This window comes from Siphateles boraxobius, unplaced genomic scaffold (assembly GCF_051911475.1).
Source record: "Siphateles boraxobius isolate OS27281-9 unplaced genomic scaffold, OSU_SipBor_1 6, whole genome shotgun sequence".
Classification (NCBI taxonomy): domain Eukaryota; kingdom Metazoa; phylum Chordata; class Actinopteri; order Cypriniformes; family Leuciscidae; genus Siphateles; species Siphateles boraxobius.
Genome location: NW_027509186.1, coordinates 38,451,979 through 38,474,007, shown reverse-complemented (window position 1 = coordinate 38,474,007; position 22,029 = coordinate 38,451,979). Strand labels below are relative to the sequence as shown.

Below are 22,029 nucleotides of genomic sequence, written 5' to 3'. Positions count from 1 at the left end.
AATCGTGATCAATCATATCCAAAATAAAATGTTGTGTTTACATAATACATGTGTGTGTACTGTGTATAATTATTTCTGTATATATAAATACACACATATGCATGTATATATTTAAGAATGTGTAATTTATATATAAAATATTTAAATATAATATAAATTATGTGTAAATATTAGGGGTGTAACGGTTCACAAAATCACGGTTCGGTTCGATACGATACGATACAGCATAAAGAAAAATGCCAGAGAAATTTAAAAGTGTGAGTTTTCCTACATCTTGAAACTTTTAATTTTATAAATGGGGGTAATCTCTGAAGGATGAACAAATAATGTTTTGGTCATCACATTAAAAATAACATTTAAATATGATAATATTTGAGTTTTGAAGTGCTGGAAAAAGATGTGTGATGTACTTGAAAGCATTTTACTATTTCTGCCAAACTTTTTAATGGTTACAGTGAGTGTTACTACATTAAACCCATGGTGAATGTTGCTGATCTATGGACTTAAAACCTATAACTAATTAATTCATGGAACAATGTTTCTTCTGGTTTCCACGTCAGTGCTGTTTGATCCGTGAATAACGGAGACATTTTAATGCTTCTCACTAGATCTCGCAGCGATGTAATTACTTAGTGGAGAATTCAAAGGCTTTGTTTACTGGATCTCTTATCCGTGAAGCACAAAATAATGAGTAGCGCAGTTTCGTTACGCTTTCATTACGTTTGCCATTTGATGTTGCGCAACGTTGTGATGGTGGATTTTGGTCAGCAGGAAAAATGGTCCAACGAATCGTTCGGTTTGTAATGTGTACCAATTACCGAAACCAAAAGCCTCATACCGAACGGTTCAATATGAAAACATGTATCGTTACACACTCGTTAATAAATATATATTCAGTGTATACATGCAAATATTTCTTAAATATATACATTCATGTGTATTTAAACAAAATAATTATACACAGTACCCACACATATATTATATAAAGTAAACAGGCAGGAGACAACAGAAACATTTTCTAAAAATAAACTCACAAAAACTCAGAAGAATTAAGCAATCCTAGGTCTCTGGCTTTGTACAAAAAAAAAATAAACATGGTTTTACCCTTAATTAAAAAACAATTGATAACAACGAGGAATTTGAACATTTCCTTACCATAAACCGTATTTTCCTCTGTTCTGAAGAAGCTGAGAAAATCCTCGCGCAGAAGTCGCCTGTGTCAATTACTCCCGGCACAGGCAAAATGAACATACAATGCGCAAGTCTGAAATATTAAAGGCAAAACATTAATCACTTCAAAAGCATCAAAATAATTCAACCCTTTTTACATATTGCCGTTTAATTTCGTTAAGGGAAACTAAATTGGGTAATACAAATAATTAAATGTAAATCTGTTGATATCCCTCTATCAACATACTTAAAAAAAAAAAACTTGTAAACATGACATAAGAAACCAACTATATTAAAAGTGTCTTTTCAGTTCAATAAAAGAGGCCGTTAAGTTGTTAAAAACAAGAATATTCCCATATAAAGCTCTTTTCTTGCTTTTTCCGCATTCCAAGAAACCTCAACATAATCTTGGGCAAAAACAATTTATAAGGACTTTAATTTATTATCTTTACTTACCATAAACCACTCGTTTTTTATCATTGGTGTCGTTCGTGTTGTTAATGTGAAATGCATGCTCCCGCGTCTTTCACATCCGCGTTCCCAACCCAGCAGTGTTGTGTTACCGATTAAGAACGATTTTTAACCAAAATTAGGTTGAATCAACCCAGCGTTTTTTAATTAAATTGAATAATTTTAAAATAAAAACACTTAAAAATTATTAAATATATTATTTGTGTACCTGCATGTCATGTGACCATTAACCCACATCAAAAATCCATTAAAGCTACAATATGTATTTTTCACCACAAAGGGTCACTAACCTCTTCCAATAACAAAGACGTATTGATGACGCATAAGCGGAATTATGGAACTTGTCGTCATGCTGATGGATCAAATAATGTTTATGTTTTTAACATGACTGTGGTATGAAGCAGGGCGCGATTGCTAATAAGAGACAGATATCAGCGCCAACGCGAGTCTCGCGGATATAAAGGGTTAAGGATATTTCATTCTATTAAGCTACCCGCAAGTGCAGAATTACTACTCGCAAAGGTCAGTTTATTTGACAAATTAAACTTGTGAGGTAACGCAGCGCTATTTCTCTTGGTCTAACGTTACACTATCATACTAAACTGCATTTGAGTGTGTTGAAAGTTATAATGTTATTCTATGTGTTAGTTTGTTGGCTGTATGAGACTAGCAGTAAGCTAGATCAACATTAGAATAACATACTGATCATATTTTGGGATATTGCAAGTACACAACTGCAGGAAATAGGGTATCACACTGTGCAAGTGATTTTTGGATATTTTATTACAAAAATCTTAAATATTGTACATTTATTTTTATTTTATTGTTGACCTAAGATGTTTTAAAATCTCAGGGTAATCTTCAACGAAATATATTAAGACAAAGAGGTTTAGCTGACGGAAACAATTGAGGAATCCCTGCATTGCATGCAAATACAATTACGTGAATTTGTACATTTTAATGTGTTTGAGACACAAAACCCTTCCAGAGTAAGTAATAAATGACAGACTGGTGATATAATTCAAATAATGACTGTGTTTAATTATAAATGCTGTGAAAACTCTTCTCACAAGTACTTATTTTTAGGAATCTGAATGTATTATCCAGATTACAGTAATCAGTTACTAGCCAGCACTCTGTATAAGCATACTGTGTGTGTGTGTGTGTGTGTGTGTATTAACCAAATTAAAGGGTAAATTCAGCTCTAGTTAGAGCACTGGCCTTATATAGCTCTACATTATGGACCATTATCAATAATGTTAATCAATGTTAACATCAATTCTTACATTAGAAGCTTAGCTAAGAAGATTTCGTGTTAATTATATATCAACACTAAACCTGAGCACATAATGTGTTAATTAGTAGTTAAATACCTCATATCTCAAGCTGATTCGTGTCATCTTTCACGTGTAGCAACAACATAACTTACTGACTGAAAACATCCAGCATCCAGCGAAAATACTCCACAACTGTCCTTCATTCAAACTCTTACACGGTCGTTAAAGCATCTTGGATTAAACTTACTAAATAGTACATTTGAAAGCTGTTTATATGAGCACCCAACTTTACAATTCAATGCGCATATTGGTTTACATGTGTATTACGTGCAGTCTCTGAATCCAAACAAACGTTAAGCGCATGCGCAGTGCATCAGTCGCCGCGTTCAGAACCGGAGAAAGACAGACAAAAAACTGACGTCACAAGAGATTTTTTTTAACTCATTTCAGTCTCTTCTAGGGCCGTATACTCACCAATGAGGTCCGGACCTCGAAATTTTTGTGTATATAATAGAAGTATATAATAAAGGTCGTGAAATAATTACCAGATCTTAACTCTACTTTGGTTCTGCAAGGATATTGTACAACGCCAGGGTAACCGTCCTTCCCATCTGAGCACCTCAGTCTAACAGCGCTCGTCACTGTCAACATGGTTGAGATGACCAATCAAAATCAAAGTAGGCGGGGCTTATTGTTCACAGAAGCTGCTGAGCCGAGAAGCACCTGGCTGAAGCCTGCAGATTTGGGCGGGTGTGCACGTGGGGCGGAGCTTCACGTCTCTACCCGCCAACATCTCTTCTCATTGGTTACTGACGTGAACTCATGACGTCGATTCTAGCATGTTTTCATTTCCGCTGTTCATCTCTGTATGGTGAGTAGCCTACACATAGACATCATGATGTCTATGAGCCTACAGGCAAGTTACTCTTCTTTTCTCTAATTTTATTTACAATTTTTAATTCTGAAGTGGCGTTTAGTGTGATGATAAAATGAAGTTATGTAAACATAAGATTGTTTAACTTTACTCACCATATTGCACAAATAACTAGGGCAGCGTTTCCCAAAAGCATCGTAGGTGTGTGTGTGTGTGTGTTTAGATTAGGTTATAGTGTTAAAACAAGGCCCTTAAAAGAAATACAGTGGCAAAACTGAGCCAGGAAAATAGGATTTAAGAGTTAATTCTTAGATTTCATGTGACGTCACACAGTGGCGCGGCCGCCATTTGTAGGACCGAATCGCAAATGCCAACATGCCGTCTATCTGCTGTGCTGTAAGCTGTGACAACAGCAAATCACAAAGAAATGATAAGAAACTAAAATTTTACAATATTCCCAAAAACCCTGAACGTCGTCAGAAATGGATTTCTGCTATCAAGAGGGATCACTGGACACCTACAGAACACTCCAGACTCTGCAGTGAGCACTTTATTTCAGGTAAGGAATGTATGGCTAAGCTAAGCGTTTGCAACATGGTTTGCAAACGTTAACTGTTGTAACATTAGCACCAGTTCCTTACCAATCAGCCTTTGCAGAAAAATTCAATTAGGTAATGTGTAGCTGGCTTACATTTCCAGACAAAATAGCTTAGGTCATCTGTGTCTCTGCTAACGTTATGTTAACGTTAACTTTATCCACTTTTAGACTAACTAATTCGGTAAAAAATTAACTAAGGCATGAGTAAATAGTTATTTCATCACATATAAAGCATTAATAGTCATTAATAGTTATAAAAAAACTATTTATAAATACAGCTATAAATGCTTTATTCTTCTAAGCATATCTATAATGTCTTTAATAATTGTATTTATATACTTTATTAATGATCAATTTATCATTTCTAAATGAAGTATTGCATTATTTATAAACCAGTTATTTAAGAGTTGTCAATGGAGTTGTCTAAGATTACTTAAAAAAGTATTTAAATCCACATTCATACATCGTATTATTGAGACATACAGTAATACTTAGTGTGTTCATAAAATCTACCTGAATTTACTCCATTTACTTAAACTTTCTAAGTGATCTTATGAATCACTGACAACTCTTAAATAACTGGTTTGTAAATAATCCTATACTTCATTTAGAAATGATAAATTGATCATTAACAAAGAATGAAAATACTATTATTAAACATTATAGATATGCTTATAAATCAAGGAAAAAGCATTTATAGCCGTATTTATAAACTATTTTTTGTCTATTAATGCTTAATGAATTAACTGTTTACTCATGCTTAACTAATGAATAATAGCGTGCAGTTATTATAAAGTGTTACCACTAATTTTGAGTAGGTAATGTTAATTGGTCTCTCATTATACCACTGCAGGCACGAAAAGTGATAATCCTCTGAACCCCAATTATGTGCCAAGTCTGTTTGCCTACCTGTCACCTGAGGAACGACAAAGAAAAATCAATTGCTACAAGAAATTTGAGCAAACACAAGCTGTCAAAAGGAAGAGAAGTTGTACCAGTGATGTGTCAATGTTACCCCATGGTAAATATACTGGCAATGAGATGGACCACAGTCACAGCTTTCCTGAGTGCGGGCAGAGTGGGGAACACAGCTACTGTAAAGACCCTATCCATACTGAGAGCAGTGTAGCATGCTCTGATGAAGCCTGTCGAGAAACTGTGAAGAAACTGACGGAAGAGTGTACCAGACTGAGGGCAGAGGTCTATCAGCTTAGGGACAGGGTAAGCAAGTTATCTTTCCAGCAGGAGGTGTTCAAAGACAATGATGAGATGGTCCAGGACTTAACTGGACTTCCATCCTATTCCAAGATGATGGTCGTCTTCACCTTCTTGTCAGGATTCCTAAAGGGGGGACCTGGGCTGACCCCTTTTCACTGCTTTTTAATGACTCTAATGAGAATGAGATTGGATTTACCACTCCACTTCTTTACATATATATTTCATGTGTCAAAGCCTACTGTAAGCCGAATTTTTAACAGTACATTAAATGTCATGAACAGTAGGTTGTCTTCTTCTTTCATAGTGTGGCCCAGTAAGGAGCAAATTCAAATCAGTTTACCCATGTGTTTCAAAAACAGCATATACAGAAATTGTACTTCCATAATAGATTGTTTTGAAATTTTCATTGAGAAGCCTAAGAACATGAAAGCCCGAGCCCAAACATATTCACAGTACAAGCATCATAATACTGTTAAATATTTGATCTCAATAACACCACAGGGAGTCATATCATTTGTGTCTACTGGTTGGGGGGGGCGAACAAGTGATAAGCACCTCACTGAAAACTGCGGCTACCTGGAAAACCTGTCACCTGGTGATGTCGTCTTGGCAGATCGAGGGTTTACCATAGGAGATGCTGTGAGCTTGTACAGTGCTCATCTCAAATTACCAGCCTTCACTAAAGGGAAACAGCAACTGCACCCAAGTGAACTTGAAAGTACAAGGGGACTAGCAGCTGTTCGGATCCATGTGGAACGCGTCATTGGTCTTGTGAGGAACAAGTACACAATCTTGCAAAGCACAATACCCATCTCTCTTTGCCAGACTACAACTCCAGGAGAACTTACATCTTTGGACAAGATGGTCAGAGTCTGCTGTGCTTTGTGTAACATTTGCCCATCTGTTGTGCCCTCAGAATAGAGACTAAGAAACATTGTGTTCCCAGTGTAACACATAACTATATGAACTGATGTTTGTTTTTATACAAGTCTGTTTTATTTTTGCAATAAAAAGGTGACAGTAAAATTCTGTGTTCTCATTCTGTTTATTGTTAATCATTCATAATAATCAAATAATTCATACAAAATCCCATATACATTATAAACCACATGAGTAATCTACTGTGCAAATATTTATTCTTACCAGAAACCCTGTGCCTGGCTCACAAATAGTAACTTAACTGAATGTTATAAGTTATTGAAAAAGGCATTTTAAACTACTGATTGTAAACTAACACTTAATGAAGTTAAGTTTCATGGAGGTTATTTTGAAAGGACACTCATGTAACTAAGGGGAGAAGAATAATCAAAAAACTAAGCCAATACTACACGTTTTCTTCTGCACTCCACACATTTCCATGTCTTTGGTACCCTGCTCAATTTAAGGCAAGACTTGTGAAAGTGCTTCCGCTTACACTGTCCAGATGTGCAGGTGATGTCATCTGTGTCACGAGGTTTACCACAGTAGCACCCCATTTCAGATGGCTGTTCAGTGGTTGTAGTGTTTGGGTGAGTATGGCGTGGAGCTGTATACCATTTTCCCAGCAGCTCTGGTAGTACTCCAGTCTTGATGAATTCAACCACTTTGAGGTAGGCATTGTGGAAGAAAACAGGATCATACATGATCCGCTGAATGAAAAACTCCTGTGGTGTCCATACAATAAAATCACAGTAGCTCACCGTGGAAACATGCATCTGAGCTTGCACTTGATACATGAACTTGTGGTCAGTCTTAAGTGCCATTGTCCCATCCTCCCCTATGCCCAGACAGAATGATGAATCTCTGCAGCTTTCGTTGAGTGAACGGTCCCTGCTGTTGAATGGACATTTTATCTCCAGTACGCCTTCACCATGACAAGTGCATGTTACCTGGCCGTCGGGTGTTGCTCCTATCCAGGGTAGGTCTGGATTGATGACGAATCCTGATGCTTTAAACTGGAATGTATACAAAGTATATAGATAAACTGTAAATAAATATTGATGGGCTGTACATATATTAATTACTTGTTGATAGACCTGAAAGTCTCCGTGCTGATCTTGCATCATAGATATATAGTTTGCCCTTGCTCTTTCCTCATTCACTTGACCCCATCTGACAAAAATTTAAATACAAACTGTTTATTAAAATGTATTTGTTAGAATGACATTTACTGCCTATCTACCTAACATTTACCCTAAGGTGTTGCACTCTGACCGCAAAAATGTCATAAATACCCTTATGCTTATAATTTGCTTGTAAACTGCTTCTCCTCATTTACTTGTATTGAATGGCTAAACAGGTTACATCATGGTAAGTAACTACATGTACCAAACCTTCACCATGTTTAATTGTGCTTTGTTCTATTTACCTTGTTGCCTCAGTGGAAAACTGAGAAGAGCGTGGATAGCAAATTCTTTTGATCAAGGATACCGCTCTGTTTGCCTTGGCTGCCTCATAGAATACTGACCCTGTGACTCTTCCTGCCCTCTGATCAAACCATACCTTACTTTTACTTTGCTCCCTGGTCTCCTCCTCAACTACCAAACACTGGAGAAAGGTTTGTTAGTTAATTAGTTAATTATCTAGATTGTTGTGAATTATAACTGCACAGGTAGAAATATTAGTAGTAATTAGTTGATAATATTTTCATACTTACCTGTTGCTGTGTCACTTGTAGGTTATCAAATACCTTGGCACTCTCAACCAGTAGCATGGGCAAGTCCATCTCTAGCCAGGTGCTTGAATATATGGCTGACAAAGGAGTGGGCAAGTCCAGCTGCATCACTTTTGGCGTGTACCTGCATTGGTGGAAGATGTATTCAGATATTTGACCTAAAGTGATAGTTCACCCAAAAATTCTGTCATCATTTACTCACCCTCAAGCTATATCAAATACAGGTTTGGAACAACTTGAGGGTGAGTACATGATGACAGAATTTTCATATTTGAGTGAACTACCCTTTAAAAAAACAATTCCATAGAGTAATATATGTATACACAGATCATATGCCTGATGTCATTGGATGCAATTAGTTACATTTCACCACTGTGTACCTGTGGGAGTGGCCTTCAATGACAGAAAGGATGGCACTTTTCTTTGGCTTAGACTCTTGCATTTCACTGTGATGAAGCATCTCAAAAAACATCCTGCACTCTTCATCTGATGGTGTAATGTAAGGAAAAACAGGGCCTTGAACATGACGGGGCTCTTGTTTATGACAGAAACTGATGTTACGGATCTCTGCATATTGGACACCTCGGACAGACTCCATACTTGGCTGGGCCCATGCACAGGGCTTCTGAGTGCAAGCCTGCCCATTCTTGACATCAACAGCAGCCAAAACACAATACATTAGAGCTGCTGCATGAGAGCATACCTCTCCTAAACCGGCCTTACAGGTGCAATGAGCCATGAGAACTGTCCCATCTTCCTGTACTGTTATCCAGGGGTGTGTTGGTGTTACATTGAGGCTTTGTGAATGCTTCACCTGGAAATTTAAATAAAAGTAAAATTAGCAAATTACAGGTTAGCTTGCAAAATTAAAACATGTAGTTTACAATTGGAACACGTATAACGTCATTCTAGACAGCTATCTATATTTACATTAGTAACCTTAGTTATACATATGGCTGAATACATATTCAGCACATGCTGTGCTCACTGTTTCTGCCTTACATTAGTAGACAATTAGTGATTTGTCTACATTTCTGAAATGCATAACTTGGACAGTCTAAATTGTAATGTACATATGCATTTTCTGTAAAGATGCTTTGAAACAATATTGTGAGTGCTTTAAAAATAAATGAGCTTGTCGGACATGGCGGGTCTTTGCGAGCGGTCAATTTATTTCAACTATGCTTTTATGTTCAGCGAGTAATTAAAAGAGTGCCACTTACCCTTCCTGTTATCAAGAACATTTTCTTCATCTCCAGATGATAGATTCTGGGATCATTAACCCATCCTGAGGTGAAGTAGCGGTAGGCTTCAGTGCTTTTAAATGCCTTGAGAGCTTCTCCGGTGAATGGAGAGGGATTGTGGACGAGGTAGATGTAAATATCAGCAAACGTCAAATTTGGCAAGTTTTTACTAGACTTAACTGGAGTCAGCAGTTCGTTTGACAGTAAATAAGGATCTAATCCTAAAGTATCAATTTTATTTAAATACCGTTGTTTTTCATCTGTATTGAGGTGTGCTATTTTAGTGTGCGACATCTTTCCGATCACTACGCAAAGGTCCTAAAGATGGCGCCCACAACAAAAAAGTCACGTGACTGAAACCCATGAATAGTAACAATATACAAAGTTATATTGTAGGGCTTTTTTTATGAATAAATTGATTAAATGTAAACTATTTTGATATTATTGTTATTAATAAGTATACATTTATTTAATTGAACATGAAACTACATTCAATAGTAATACAAATTCAACAAAACTCCTTGGAAAGTAGGGCTTGTTTTATATATTGCATACTGTTACTTACACTTATGCTGCTATACAGTATATGCACTGTCCAATCCTTCTGCTGGAGGGCCACTGTCCTGTAGAGTTTAGCCCCAACCCCAGTTAAACACACTTGAACCAGCCAATCAAGGTCTTACTAGACATACTAGAATCTTCCAGGCAGGTGTGTGGAGGCAGGTGTGTGGAGGCAGGTGTGTGGAGGCAAGCTGGAGCTAAACTCTGCAGGACAGTGGCCCTCCAAGAGCGACTTTGGACACCCCTGCACTAGAGTAATACAATAATAAAACATTTTATGCTAATTCTGATGCTCTATACTTCCTTCTCTTTGCAGATCCTTGGCATTGTGATCCCCATTTATATTCCCTGGGTACCACTTTTGCTATTTTACTTTACGTATATTATTTTTGTGGTAACACTTTACAATAAAGGTCATTAGTTAACATCATTTAATGCATTAACTTATATGAACTAACGATGAGGAATACATTTGTTACAGTATTAGTTAATCTTTGTTAATGTTAGTTAATAAAAATACAGCTGTTCATTGTTTGTTGATGTTAGTTCACAGTGCATAAACTAATGTTAATAAATACAACCTTTGATTTTAATAATGCATTAGTAAATGTTGAAGTTAATATTAACTAAGATTAATAAATGCTGTAAAAGTATTGTTCATTCTTAGTTCATGTTAACTAAGGTAGTTAAATAATGTTAACTAATGAACCTTATTGTAAAGTGTTACCACTTTTGTTTTGCTGTGTTAATTATTCTCTAACTCTTACTCTAGTCCTCCATCTCTCTCACCTATTTTTTGTTGTTGTTTACTTTATAACTCAAAGGCCACCCCCCCCCCCCCCCCCCCGCAAAAATGCCTACAACTGTGTTAAGCAAGGGGGAGTGTGAGCAGTATTTAAAATACTACAGTAGTAAGTGCCCATTCTGCCAGTACACCACCATGCCACAGCTGATGTATTACCACATCAAAAATCATTTTCTATCCTAATCTATCTATCTCTGTCTGTCTATCTATCTCTACCTATCTGTCATGTCTATCTGTCTGTGTCTGATAAACTATATTGCCTTCAAAACTTTCAGCTTCAAAACTACTTTGATATTCAAACTGAAAACCTTCAAACTCCAAGCTTTTAAAACTATTTCAAACTTTTAGGATAGGCTTTCTCAAGCCAAATTAAAGTTTGTCTTGACAAACTTTTTTAACTAGTTTATGTTGTTCATAAACAAAGTAAGTCTCTTAGGTACTTTACAGACAAAGCCAATAACACTCAAGTATATCTTGTTTAACATTTTCCTATAATATGTTTAAAATGTATAAAAAATAAATTCCTTGTATGACTCTGTACTATGTTAATGCCTTTATTCAAAATGATTCAATATTGTTTGTTCTGTATTTTATCTAAATTAGGTGTTGTGAACTGGAGTGCATTTTCCAGAGAATATAGGCAAGAGTTCCGGGTGCCGTACTCGATGACTCTGTGCTTGCACTGCACTGAAATACACAAGAACTGCCCAGCTGGGTCTGTGGTGATGGCAGAAGATGAGTCCTGCGTGTGTGTGTGATGGCAGAAGACGAGTCCTGCGTGTGTGTGTGATGGCAGAAGACGAGTCCTGCGTGTGTGTGTGTGTGATGGCAGAAGAGGAGTCCTGCGTGTGTGTGTGATGGCAGAAGACGAGTCCTGCGTGTGTGTGTGTGATGGAAGAAGAGGAGTCCTGCGTGTGTGTGTGATGGCAGAAGATGAGTCCTGCGTGTGTGTGATGGCAGAAGACGAGTCCTGCGTGTGTGTGTGATGGCAGAAGAGGAGTCCTGCGTGTGTGTGTGATGGCAGAAGAGGAGTCCTGCGTGTGTGTGTGATGGCAGAAGACGAGTCCTGCGTGTGTGTGTGATGGCAGAAGACGAGTCCTGCGTGTGTGTGTGTGTGATGGCAGAAGACGAGTCCTGCGTGTGTGTGTGATGGCAGAAGACGAGTCCTGCTTGGATTTTTTCCCGAGAAGGAGGTTGAGGGCTATTGCTCGGTTGATTGTTTTTTCAATGATGGAGGGGAATTTCAGGCTGAGTAGATTGTGTGTGTGTGTGTGTGTGTGTGTGTGTGTGTGTGTGTGTGTGTGTGTGTGTGTGTGTGTGTGTGCGTGCGTGCGTGCGTGCGTGCGTGCGTGCGTGCGTGCGTGCGTACGTACGTACGTACGTACGTACGTGTGTGAGTGTACGTGTGTGTGTGTGTACGTGATTATCTAGATGTCTGCATATCTCTTTACACAATTATTCTTGTTTTGAAATAAAAGTTATCACCGGTATGAGTTTGGTTTTTTGAGTTGGCATGCATACTATGGGATACAGAGATTGACAATGTACTTTATGTAGTTGGTTTAACTTCAAACTACTTAATTGGCATAAATGTTTTATAATAGCCTATATAATGCACAAAAATAAACAAGAACTATTACAGAGGAATGATTAAAATAATAAATATATATAAGGTGCAATTAATGTTACAGTAATTTTGTAATTTACAGTGAAGTGCAACAGAATGTGAAAAACTTTTAAAATACTACACAGATATTACACAATATATACTCTGTAATTCCTTATAAGTTTACCTTAGATCAGGCATAGTTAAAACTATGGATATGCGCTCTACTCCTTTTTGCTGCTTTCAGTTTTTTTAATACTTTATCATTTTATTAAAGTATTTCAAATTTGCGCATGCGTTTTGAAGACGCGTCGACGTCATTACTGTACCACTTAATGCAAATACGATGCATGCGATATAGCGCATGAGTTTTAACGACTGCATTGTTTTCAAACACATTTCCTGTTTACCGTGGCGTCGACGTCATTAGGCCTACTGTGCCACTAACGAGAGAAGCGTTGGTGCGGCCCCGCCTCTATCGACGTCATCACTTTGCCACTAACCAATGAGATGTGTTATGGGCAGCCCCGCCCCAATCTGCGGCTTATAAACTTATAGATAAGATGTAAGTAGATGAACTAAACATTAATATTTGACAACTGTTTTATGATAGAAATGTTAAACGACCAACAGAAATTGTCATGGGTGCAAACTAATAAACTTTTGTTTAATTTTGCAATATTTAATTTAAAATAGCCTATAATTTGCGTGATTCATGTAACGTTAGCCTAATGTAATTCGTAACTGTCAATGAGACAAGACAAGAAACATTAACGAAGCCCTTTTTCATTATAGGCATAAGATTAATAATGAATGTCCGCATGTGTACCTACTTTGTAGCTTTCGGTAAATGCACAATGATTCATGAAACAAATAGCTATCAGTTTTGTTTAACTTACCCTCTTCACTGACAGACAAAAAAACAGTATCAATCAAAGCTCATTGGGAAGGGAAGAGCTACAAGGCAAAATAAGGAGACTGAGAGAAATATAAAGAGTGAAGATGATGGAGAAGAGAGGAAGAGCAGGTACTGACAAATAACTTATGCTACTGCCCACTGACATGTATTTGGCCTTCCAATACAAAAAAATGCACATATATAGATCTATGAACCCCTAGCAAGCTCAGTTTTGGGTTTTTGGGCCTCAGTATTTCTAAAACCCTGCATACGGTCCTGGGCCCGTATTCCTAAAGAATATAAGAATCCTTTTAGAAAACTCTTAATTTAGCTTAAAAACTTTTACGTAGGAGTCTTAGCTTAAGAGTGATTCGGGACCGATCTGAGAGCAACTCTGAGTAAGGAAAAGACAAAAACTTTTATCTTAGTGAGGAGGCGGGGCTGACCCCGTTGCTATGTATGACACAATCTTTTGAAGACTGTGATTGGTTGGTTGTCCAAGAAGGAAAAAAAGAGTGATTAGGGTCTATTCTAAGCCTTCACTTTGAAATTACATGCGTAATTTTTCCTATTTGACCATTCTCATACACACACACACATTATATTTGTGTATATAAATCCTTTTTTTTATTTACCATACTGTTAATTTCCTATAAGGTATTTGATTGGATTAGAATGATAAAAATTGTTCCACTGTCTATTTAAGTGGCGGTTTGAATGTTGGTTTTAATGTAACAAACATGGAATAAAAAACAAGAAGGACAAGAAAGCTCAACTGGACAGAGGAACAGTGTTTACTGTGAGCCCAGTTAGTGGATGAACACAAGGCCATCCTTAAAGGAAAATCAGGCCGGGTGTCACAGCACAGAAGCAGACGTGGGAGCTTATAGCGGTTAATAATAAATTATTTACGGTTCATTCCCCCTGCTTGTGCGGAAGCCTACTATATTCATAAATGCATTTTTTTGAGCCTGCAATGTGGGAATGTCCAGTGGAAACTAAATGAACTGCGACACAATAAGAGGTTCTGAAAGTGCTGTAATTGTTTGTGATCACTCTGCTTACAGAAGTTTGTGACAGACCCAAATCATCACTGCTGCATTGATGCATTTTCCCAGCTGCCAAATATCTTAATGTACAGTAGTGATTTCATTTCTGGCACTACGCCATTCCTGCGCTGTGTCGGAGATGTTATTGTGTCTCTAATAAAATTGGTCACAAACATGATCCCTGCACGATCTAATCTATAGTGTCTTCTTATTAACTCACTGTCATCTATTGTCTGCAACACATTTCTTCTCCCTCTTCGTCTTTCTGCCATTTTCTCCTCTGCTAAAAAAAACTCTTAAGCCTCTTAAAAGTCCTCGTCCGTGCTCCTAACAATTTTGACCTTAAGACCTCTTTTAAGGGTTAAGATGCTTTCTGAATTACTTTTTTCTTTACTAGGATTTTTTCTTTAATTTTAGGAGTAAACCCCCACATTTCTAAGAATTTTCTTAGAATTTTGTCACTAGGAGCTACTCTTTTCATTAAGATTCTTTAGGAATACGGGCCCTGGTCTTCTTACTGAAAGGTTCAGATCAGATCCGTTTTAGAACAGAACAGTTTTAGAACATGTATTATACAGAGTCTATAGATGGCAATTTGTCATAACAATATTCTTCCACAAACCTGAAGTGATCTTAGAAATATTTTTGTGAATTTAGAAATAACCAACACCTATATATAAAAAAAATCTATAAGGCAAGGCAAGGCACTTTTATTTCTAGAGCAATTTAAAACAGCCACTGCTGAGCAAAGTGCTGTTGTCCAATCTTACAACTTTAGACAATAAAAATACATAAACTCACAGAAACACACACAAATTCATATAATTACATTGAACCAAAAGCCAGAGAGAAAAAATAAGTCGTCAGTTAGGATTTAAAGCTATCAACATTGCAGACAGCATTATGCGCTCTGGCAAATCATTCCACAGACTTTGAGAAGCAACAGAAAAGGCACTATCAACCTTTTAGTTAAAGCGAGATTGTGGCACAGTCAGCATTAACCTGTTTGAAGACCTTAAGGGCCTAGAACATTTTCCTGGTGAAATCACCATTGTCAGTGAAATGGTCATTTTATTTCTTGTTATTGTACAGACCTTATATACTACTTTTATGTTGCAGAGAAATGTGTACTTTTAAATAAATCGGTAATGAAATTACAGGTTTTATGCAACAAACAAAAGTTTTAAAAAAATTAATTTGAAGGAACCGCTTCCCTGGTGAATAAATAGTATATTTAAGCACAATTTATCAAGTATAACTAAATGTATTTATGCCAAACTATAAATTGGTATTAAAATGAAACAACTAATATTGTACTAAATGCATTTTAGTTGTACAGAAGTAGTGCTGAAGTGCTCAACTAAAGTTGTATTTAATATACGTGTTTGGGCTAAAGTGGAACTATCCCAAGTATACTTATGTGCACTTTAAATATACTCTTGTATTTAAGTTTTGAAATGCAGAATTCACTCAGCTTAAACTTCAAATGTATTTTGGTGACATTACAATTGCAATTCGGTTACACTGTAAGAATGTTGAACATACATTAAAACGATTTTAAAACAGAATTTGCAATGGCATTCCAAGGAAACTTGAAGTGTGCTAATGGCATTGTTATAGTGTGCTTCAAATAGACCACAATAAAGTAATCTTTATAAATAATGACACTGTATGAGAAATTGCCTTTTACTGACACACCTCAGTATACCAGTAACTTACTTACAGAGAACATCAGTGAGACAATGGGAACAGACATTTGCACATTGAATGTAGGAACCACTTCGGACTGGAATCGAACCCTGGTCACCTGAGTCATTTGCACACAAATGCACTCGTTATTACCAATTGCACCATCATGCAGATATGCGTTTATTAAAACTGGGGTTGATTTGTGTTCTTCCTTTACTGTTACAAGTACTGCTTTCAGCAAACAACTTTTTCCATCAATGACAGGACAAATTTTATGGATTTAAAAACTGTGAATCGCTGTTAAAAGTCTCAATATACAGGTCCTTCTCAAAAAATTAGCATATTGTGATAAAGTTAATTATTTTCCATAATGTAATGATAAAACTTAAACTTTCATATATTTTAGATTCATTGCACACCAACTGAAATATTTCAGGTCTTTTATTATTTTAATACTGATGATTTTGGCATACAGCTCATGAAAACCCAAAATTCCTATCTCAAAAAATTAGCATATCATGAAAAGGGTCTCTAAACGAGCTATTAAACTAATCATCTGAATCAACTAATTAACTCTAAACACCTGTAAAAGATTCCTGAGGCTTTTAAAAACTCCCAGCCTGTTTCATTACTCAAAACCGCAATCATGGGTAAGACTGCCGACCTGACTGCTGTCCAGAAGGCCATCATTGACACCCTCAAGCAAGAGGGTAAGACACAGAAAGAAACTAAGGCGTGGCATGGAGGCAGTCAGCCTGTGGCACTGCTGAGGTGTTATGGAGGCCCAGGATGCTTCGATAGCGGCCTTAAGCTCATCGGGAGTGTTAGGTCTTGCGTCTCTCAACTTTCTCTTCACAATATCCCACAGATTCTCTATGGGGTTCAGGTCAGGAGAGTTGGCAGGCCAATTTAGCACAGTAATACCATGGTCAGTAAACCATTTACCAGTGGTTTTGGCACTGTGAGCAGGTGCCAGGTCGTGCTGAAAAATGAAATCTTCATCTCCATAAAGCTTTTCAGCAGATGGAAGCATGAAGTGCTCCAAAATCTCCTGATAGCTAGCTGCATTGACCCTGCCCTTGATAAAACACAGTGGACCAACACCAGCAGCTGACATGGCATCCCTGAGCATCACTGACTGTGGGTACTCCAGTGCTGCTTATCTGTAGCCCAGGTCAGGCGCTTCTGCCGCTGTTTCTGGTTCAAAAGTGGCTTGACCTGGGGAATGCGGCACCTGTAGCCCATTTCCTGCACACGCCTGTGCACGGTGGCTCTGGATGTTTCTACTCCAGACTCATTCCACTGCTTCCGCAGGTCCCCCAAGGTCTGGAATCGGTCCTTCTCCACAAACTTCCTCAGGGTCCGGTCACCTCTTCTCGTTGTGCAGCGTTTTTTGCCACACTTTTTCCTTCCCACAGACTTCCCACTGAGGTGCCTTGATACAGCACTCTGGGAACAGCCTATTTGTTCAGAAATTTCTTTCTGTGTCTTACCCTCTTGCTTGAGGGTGTCAATGATGGCCTTCTGGACAGCAGTCAGGTCGGCAGTCTTACCCATGATTGCGGTTTTGAGTAATGAAACAGGCTGGGAGTTTTTAAAAGCCTCAGGAATCATTTGCAGGTGTTTAGAGTTAATTAGTTGATTCAGATGATTAGGTTAATAGCTCGTTTAGAGAACCTTTTCATGATATGCTAATTTTTTGAGATAGGAATTTTGGGTTTTCATGAGCTGTATGCCAAAATCATCAGTATTAAAACAATAAAAGACCTGAAATATTTCAGTTGGTGTGCAATGAATCTAAAATATATGAAAGTTTAATTTTTATCATTACATTATGGAAAATAATGAACTTTATCACAATATGCTAATTTTTTGAGAAGGACCTGTAGCTGCAGTTAGGTGTGTGAAAATAAACGGCCTGTGTAGAACACAAAAGTGTGTTAAAAGTTGAAGCTGTTGAGGAAATTAACCCAGCAGACACACCATTAAATATCATCTGCAGAATGTTTTGCTTCCTTCCTGACATGATCTTTTATTAACGCTGCAGGAAGTAAGTAACCGGCATAACATTCGTTTTATTCTTGTGCAAGGACTAAAACACAGACAGTTCGGTTTGTTGGTGAAAGAATATGAACATGCAGCACTGCTTGAGTTTCAGTGCGTGCAGATGGAATAAAACCATCCGTAACATTTCTCTGCCGATTATCTCTGCTAGCTTCAACTCTCAATGTAGGCTACTGCAGAACTGTCTACTCCTGATGTAAAATGTAATGAAACGGTTTGACAGTTTCGCATTACGCTACAGGCGTACGGATATAAATGTGACGCATGAATTGAAATTATTTTAATGTATTTTATGTTGCTTTATATGCAGTTAACTTTTCTGAATTTATTTGACAACTTTTGTGTTCGAGTTCGAGGGCAAGAGTGCGGTTCCACTGAAACTTTTTCAGAGGCTCCTGGGGCATGTGGCTTCTGCAGCCGCGGCAACGCCGCTCGGATTGCTTCATATGAGACCGCTTCAGCTTTGGCTTCGCGACCGAGTCCCGAGGTGGGCATGGCAACACGGCACCCTCCGAGTAACAGTTACTCCGACCTGCCGTCAGACCTTCACCCCGTGGTCGAACCTCAGTTTTCTACGGGCCGGAGTGCCCTCGACAGGACCCCGTCGCCTCTGGCATGTCAATTGCCTCGAGTTGCTGGCCGTACGTCTTGCTTTGCGCCGCTTCCGGGCGTGCTCAAGAACCAACACGTACTAGTCCGCTCAGACAATACCGCCACTGTAGCGTACATCAACCATCAAGGTGGTCTACGCTCCCGCCGTATGTCGCAACTCGCTCGCCACCTCCTCATATGGAGTCAGAAGCGTCTGAGTTCGCTTCATGCCATTTATATCCCCGGAGCCCTGAACTGTGCAGCCGACGAGCTCTCACGGCTTCAGCCACTCCCTGGAGAATGGCGACTCCATCCCCAGTCGGTCCAGCTGATTTGGGACCAGTTCGGGGACGCACAGATAGATCTGTTTGCCTCCCACGACTCGACCCATTGCGCCCAGTTTTATTCCCTGGCTGAGGGCACGCTCGGCACGGATGCTCTGGCGCACAGCTGGCCGCAGGGCCGCAAGTATGCGTTTCCCCCAGTGAGCCTTCTTGCGCAGACCTTGCGCAAGGTCAGGGAGGACGAGGAGCAGGTCATTCTGGTCGCGCCGTACTGGCCCGCCCGGACCTGGTCCTCCGAACTAGTACTCCTCGCGACAGCACCTCCCTGGCCGATCCCTCTGAGGAAGAACCTTCTTCCTCAGGGACGGGGCACCCTATGGCACCCTCGTCCCGACCTCTGGAACCTCCACATGCGTCTCCTCGATGGGACGAGGCAGGTTTGAGTACCCTACCACCAGCGGTGGTGGCTACCATCACTTCCGCTAGGGTGTCGTCCACGTGACACGTCATACGTCGAAGTGGAACCTCTTCGTCAGCTGGTGCTCTTCTCACCGAGAAGACCCCCGGAGATGCTCGATCAGCGTTGTGCTTTCCTTCCTTCAACAGGGGCTGGAGCGAAGGCTGTCTCCCTCCACCCTGAAGGTCTACGTTTGCCGCTATTGCCGCACACCATGACCTCATCGAAGGTAAGTCGGTGGGGAAGCACGACCTGGTTATCGGGTTCCTGAGAGGAGCGAGGAGATTAAATCCGCCTCGCCCTTCTCTCAGTGGTTCTAACTGCCCTGAAGAGTGCCTCATTTGAGCCCCTACAATCAGTCGAGCTTAAATTCCTGTCTATGAAGAAAGCGCTCCTGGTTGCACTGGCCTCCATCAAGAGGGTAGGGGACCTGCACGCATTCTCCGTTGACGAAGCGTGCCTGGAGTTCGGGCCGGCTTACTCTCACGTGATCCTGAAACCCTGGCCTGGATACGTGCCCAAGGTTCCTACCACTCCCTTCCGGGACCAGGTGGTGAACGTGCAAGTGCTACCCCTGGAGGAGGCAGACCCAGCCTTGCACTGCTCTGTCCAGTACGCACTCTCCGCGCCTATGTAGACAGGATGCAGTGTTTCAGGACCTCAGACCAGCTCTTAGTCTGTTATGGTGGGAAGCTGAAGGGAAAGGCTCTTTCCAAGCAAACGTTGTCTCACTGGATAGTGGACGCGATTGCCTTGGCATTCAAGCAGCAAGGTCGACCGTGCCCCCTTGGTGTGACTGCCCACTCCACCCGGAGTGTGGCGTCCTCTTGGGCTCTAGCGCATGGCGCCTCGCTAACAGACATCTGAAGAGCTGCAGGCTGGGCGACACCTAACACATTCGCCAGATTCTACAATCTCCGAGAGGAGCCAGTGTCCTCTCATGTACTCGCTTCAACCAGCTAGTACTGGATCCGCTCGGGTGTCTTCGCTTGCTCGCCATTCCACTCCACGGACTGGATACGTGCGATATTTCCTCAGGTGAGCTTCTCCGAAAGCCCTGAGTTCCTCCAGCACTCCTGACGTCGGCGCCAGTGTCTATTGCCTGCGCGTCGGCTAGGTGCCTCCCGTGTGCATGGTCCCTCCTCTGAGCGACCCCCAAATGTGTATTCCACTGTAAGCCTCTCTGAGCATGTGTCTTTCCCTTGGCAAGCCACCTTGCCACCCCTGGGGTTGAAATATTCCACCTGCGGCTGGACACCCCAGTGTTCTCCATATGCATCCCTTTGGGTCATATGTGTATTTTCTAAGTCCTCCCTCTGGGTTGGCAGTGATTGCATATTTCCCCTAAACTTTGGGATATGCTCCCCAGTGTACCTTGGTATACCTGTGCTAAATAGGAGTCCTTCGTCCGTGCCAGTCTCACGACAGGGATCTCAGATTTACGCAGGGCACTGGAAGACAGCTGAGAAAGTGGAGTGATTAGACTGGTAACCCCATTCGTCGTCATCCGACGTAACTCGGAGTGACAACGAAAGGGAACGTCTCGGTTACGTATGTAACCCTCGTTCCCTGAGTAGGGAACGGAGACGTTACGTCTTCCTGCCACTTTCCGCTGTACCGTGGGGATCGCCTGAGCTCAGTCTTGGCTCCTCAGCGAAGAAACATATCTGCCTGTTGCCGGCGTCCTCCTTTTATACCCACGAGGTAAGGCGGAGATACGCTATGCAAATTCCGCAGACCCATGGCATTTCTTTGCCATTGGCTCGTTTTGTAATACTCGAAGTCGATAGGTGTTCTAAGTGAAACCCCATTCGTCGTCATCCGACGTAACGTCTCCGTTCCCTACTCAGGGAACGAGGGTTACATACGTAACCGAGACGTTTTCTTGTGCTCAGCTCTGGGCTTGTTGTCTTCCACTTGGGGTTTCTTGTCCTCAGCTCTGGGCTTGTTGTCTTCCACTTGGGGTTTCTTGTCCTCAGCTCTGGGTTTCTTGTCCTCAGCTCTGGTCTTCTTGTCTTCAGCTTGGGCTTTCTCGTCCTAAGCTCTGGGTTTCTTGTCCTTAGCTTTGGGCTTGTTGTTTTCCACTTGGGGTTTCTTGTCCTCCCCTCTGGGCTTAAAGGTGTAGTCAGTTCTGAGGTTGTTGTCTTCCACTTGTGGTTTCTTGTCCTCAGCTTGGGGTTTCTTGTCTTCAGCTTGGGGTTTCTTGTCCTCAGGTCTGGGCTTCTTGTCTTCAACTTGGGGACTCTTGTCCTCCGCTCTAGGCTTCTTGTCTTCAGCTTGGGGTTTCTTGTCTTCAGCTTGGGGTTTCTTGTCTTCAGGTCTGGGCTTCTTGTCTTCAACTTGGGCTTTCTTGTACTCAGCTCTGGGTTTCTTGTCCTCAGCTTTCGGCTTGTTGTTTTCCACTTGGGGTTTCTTGTATCATATCATAATATTTGTTTGAAATATTTGAAGGCCGGTAAGCTATGCCATTGAATCTGAACAAATCACAACTTTATTTGCCATCACTTTTCTACACAATTA

At 40.1% G+C, this 22,029-nt stretch overlaps 4 protein-coding genes and 2 long non-coding RNA genes across 10 annotated transcripts in view; 2 read left to right on the top strand and 4 right to left on the bottom strand.

Moving 5' to 3' along the window:
* LOC143715731 (uncharacterized) overlaps nt 1-3,521 on the bottom strand; it is a 436,623-nt gene extending 433,102 nt beyond the window's left edge. The window contains exon 1 of the long non-coding RNA XR_013195879.1: nt 3,393-3,521. This is a non-coding gene — a long non-coding RNA (uncharacterized LOC143715731). The remainder of the gene's footprint in view (nt 1-3,392) is intronic.
* The window catches only part of LOC143715444 (uncharacterized), a 261,819-nt gene that overhangs the window by 114,704 nt on the left and 125,086 nt on the right, over nt 1-22,029 (bottom strand).
* Nucleotides 1-22,029, bottom strand: part of LOC143715440 (uncharacterized) — a 33,690-nt gene that overhangs the window by 7,098 nt on the left and 4,563 nt on the right. The window contains exons 1-2 of one of the 5 annotated variants that reach the window (XM_077207239.1): nt 3,464-3,561; nt 1,156-1,264 (exon numbers count right to left, since the gene is read on the bottom strand). The exons of 1 other annotated variant lie outside the window; for it this stretch is intronic. The gene's annotated coding sequence lies outside the window, so the exon portion shown is untranslated. Of the gene's footprint in view, nt 1-1,155; nt 1,265-3,014; nt 3,395-3,463; nt 3,562-22,029 lie in introns of those variants that run through there. 3 more of the 5 variants (XM_077207240.1, XM_077207242.1, XM_077207241.1) reach the window with 3 other exon arrangements.
* Nucleotides 3,714-12,371, top strand: LOC143715493 (uncharacterized). The gene is made up of 3 exons (XR_013195765.1): nt 3,714-3,789; nt 10,383-10,418; nt 11,475-12,371. It is a non-coding gene; the product is annotated as an uncharacterized LOC143715493 (long non-coding RNA).
* On the top strand, nt 3,775-6,634 carry LOC143715394 (uncharacterized). Its single transcript, XM_077207149.1, has 2 exons — nt 3,775-4,351; nt 5,244-6,634. The coding sequence occupies exons 1-2, from the start codon at nt 4,168-4,170 to the stop codon at nt 6,527-6,529; spliced, it is 1,470 nt and encodes a 489-aa protein (XP_077063264.1). The 5' UTR covers nt 3,775-4,167; the 3' UTR covers nt 6,530-6,634.
* LOC143715422 (uncharacterized) lies at nt 6,668-9,048 on the bottom strand. Of its 2 annotated transcripts, none has more exons than XM_077207201.1 (5): nt 9,009-9,048; nt 8,642-8,815; nt 8,244-8,385; nt 7,956-8,134; nt 6,668-7,699 (listed from the first exon to the last, which is right to left on the bottom strand). In XM_077207201.1, the coding sequence occupies exons 2-5, from the start codon at nt 8,731-8,733 to the stop codon at nt 6,922-6,924; spliced, it is 1,191 nt and encodes a 396-aa protein (XP_077063316.1). In that variant the 5' UTR covers nt 8,734-8,815; nt 9,009-9,048; the 3' UTR covers nt 6,668-6,921. The 2 variants fall into 2 exon arrangements, with proteins under 2 accessions (XP_077063316.1, XP_077063315.1); XM_077207200.1 differs by lacking the exon at nt 9,009-9,048 and having other exon boundaries at nt 6,668-7,542; nt 7,624-7,699; nt 8,642-8,742.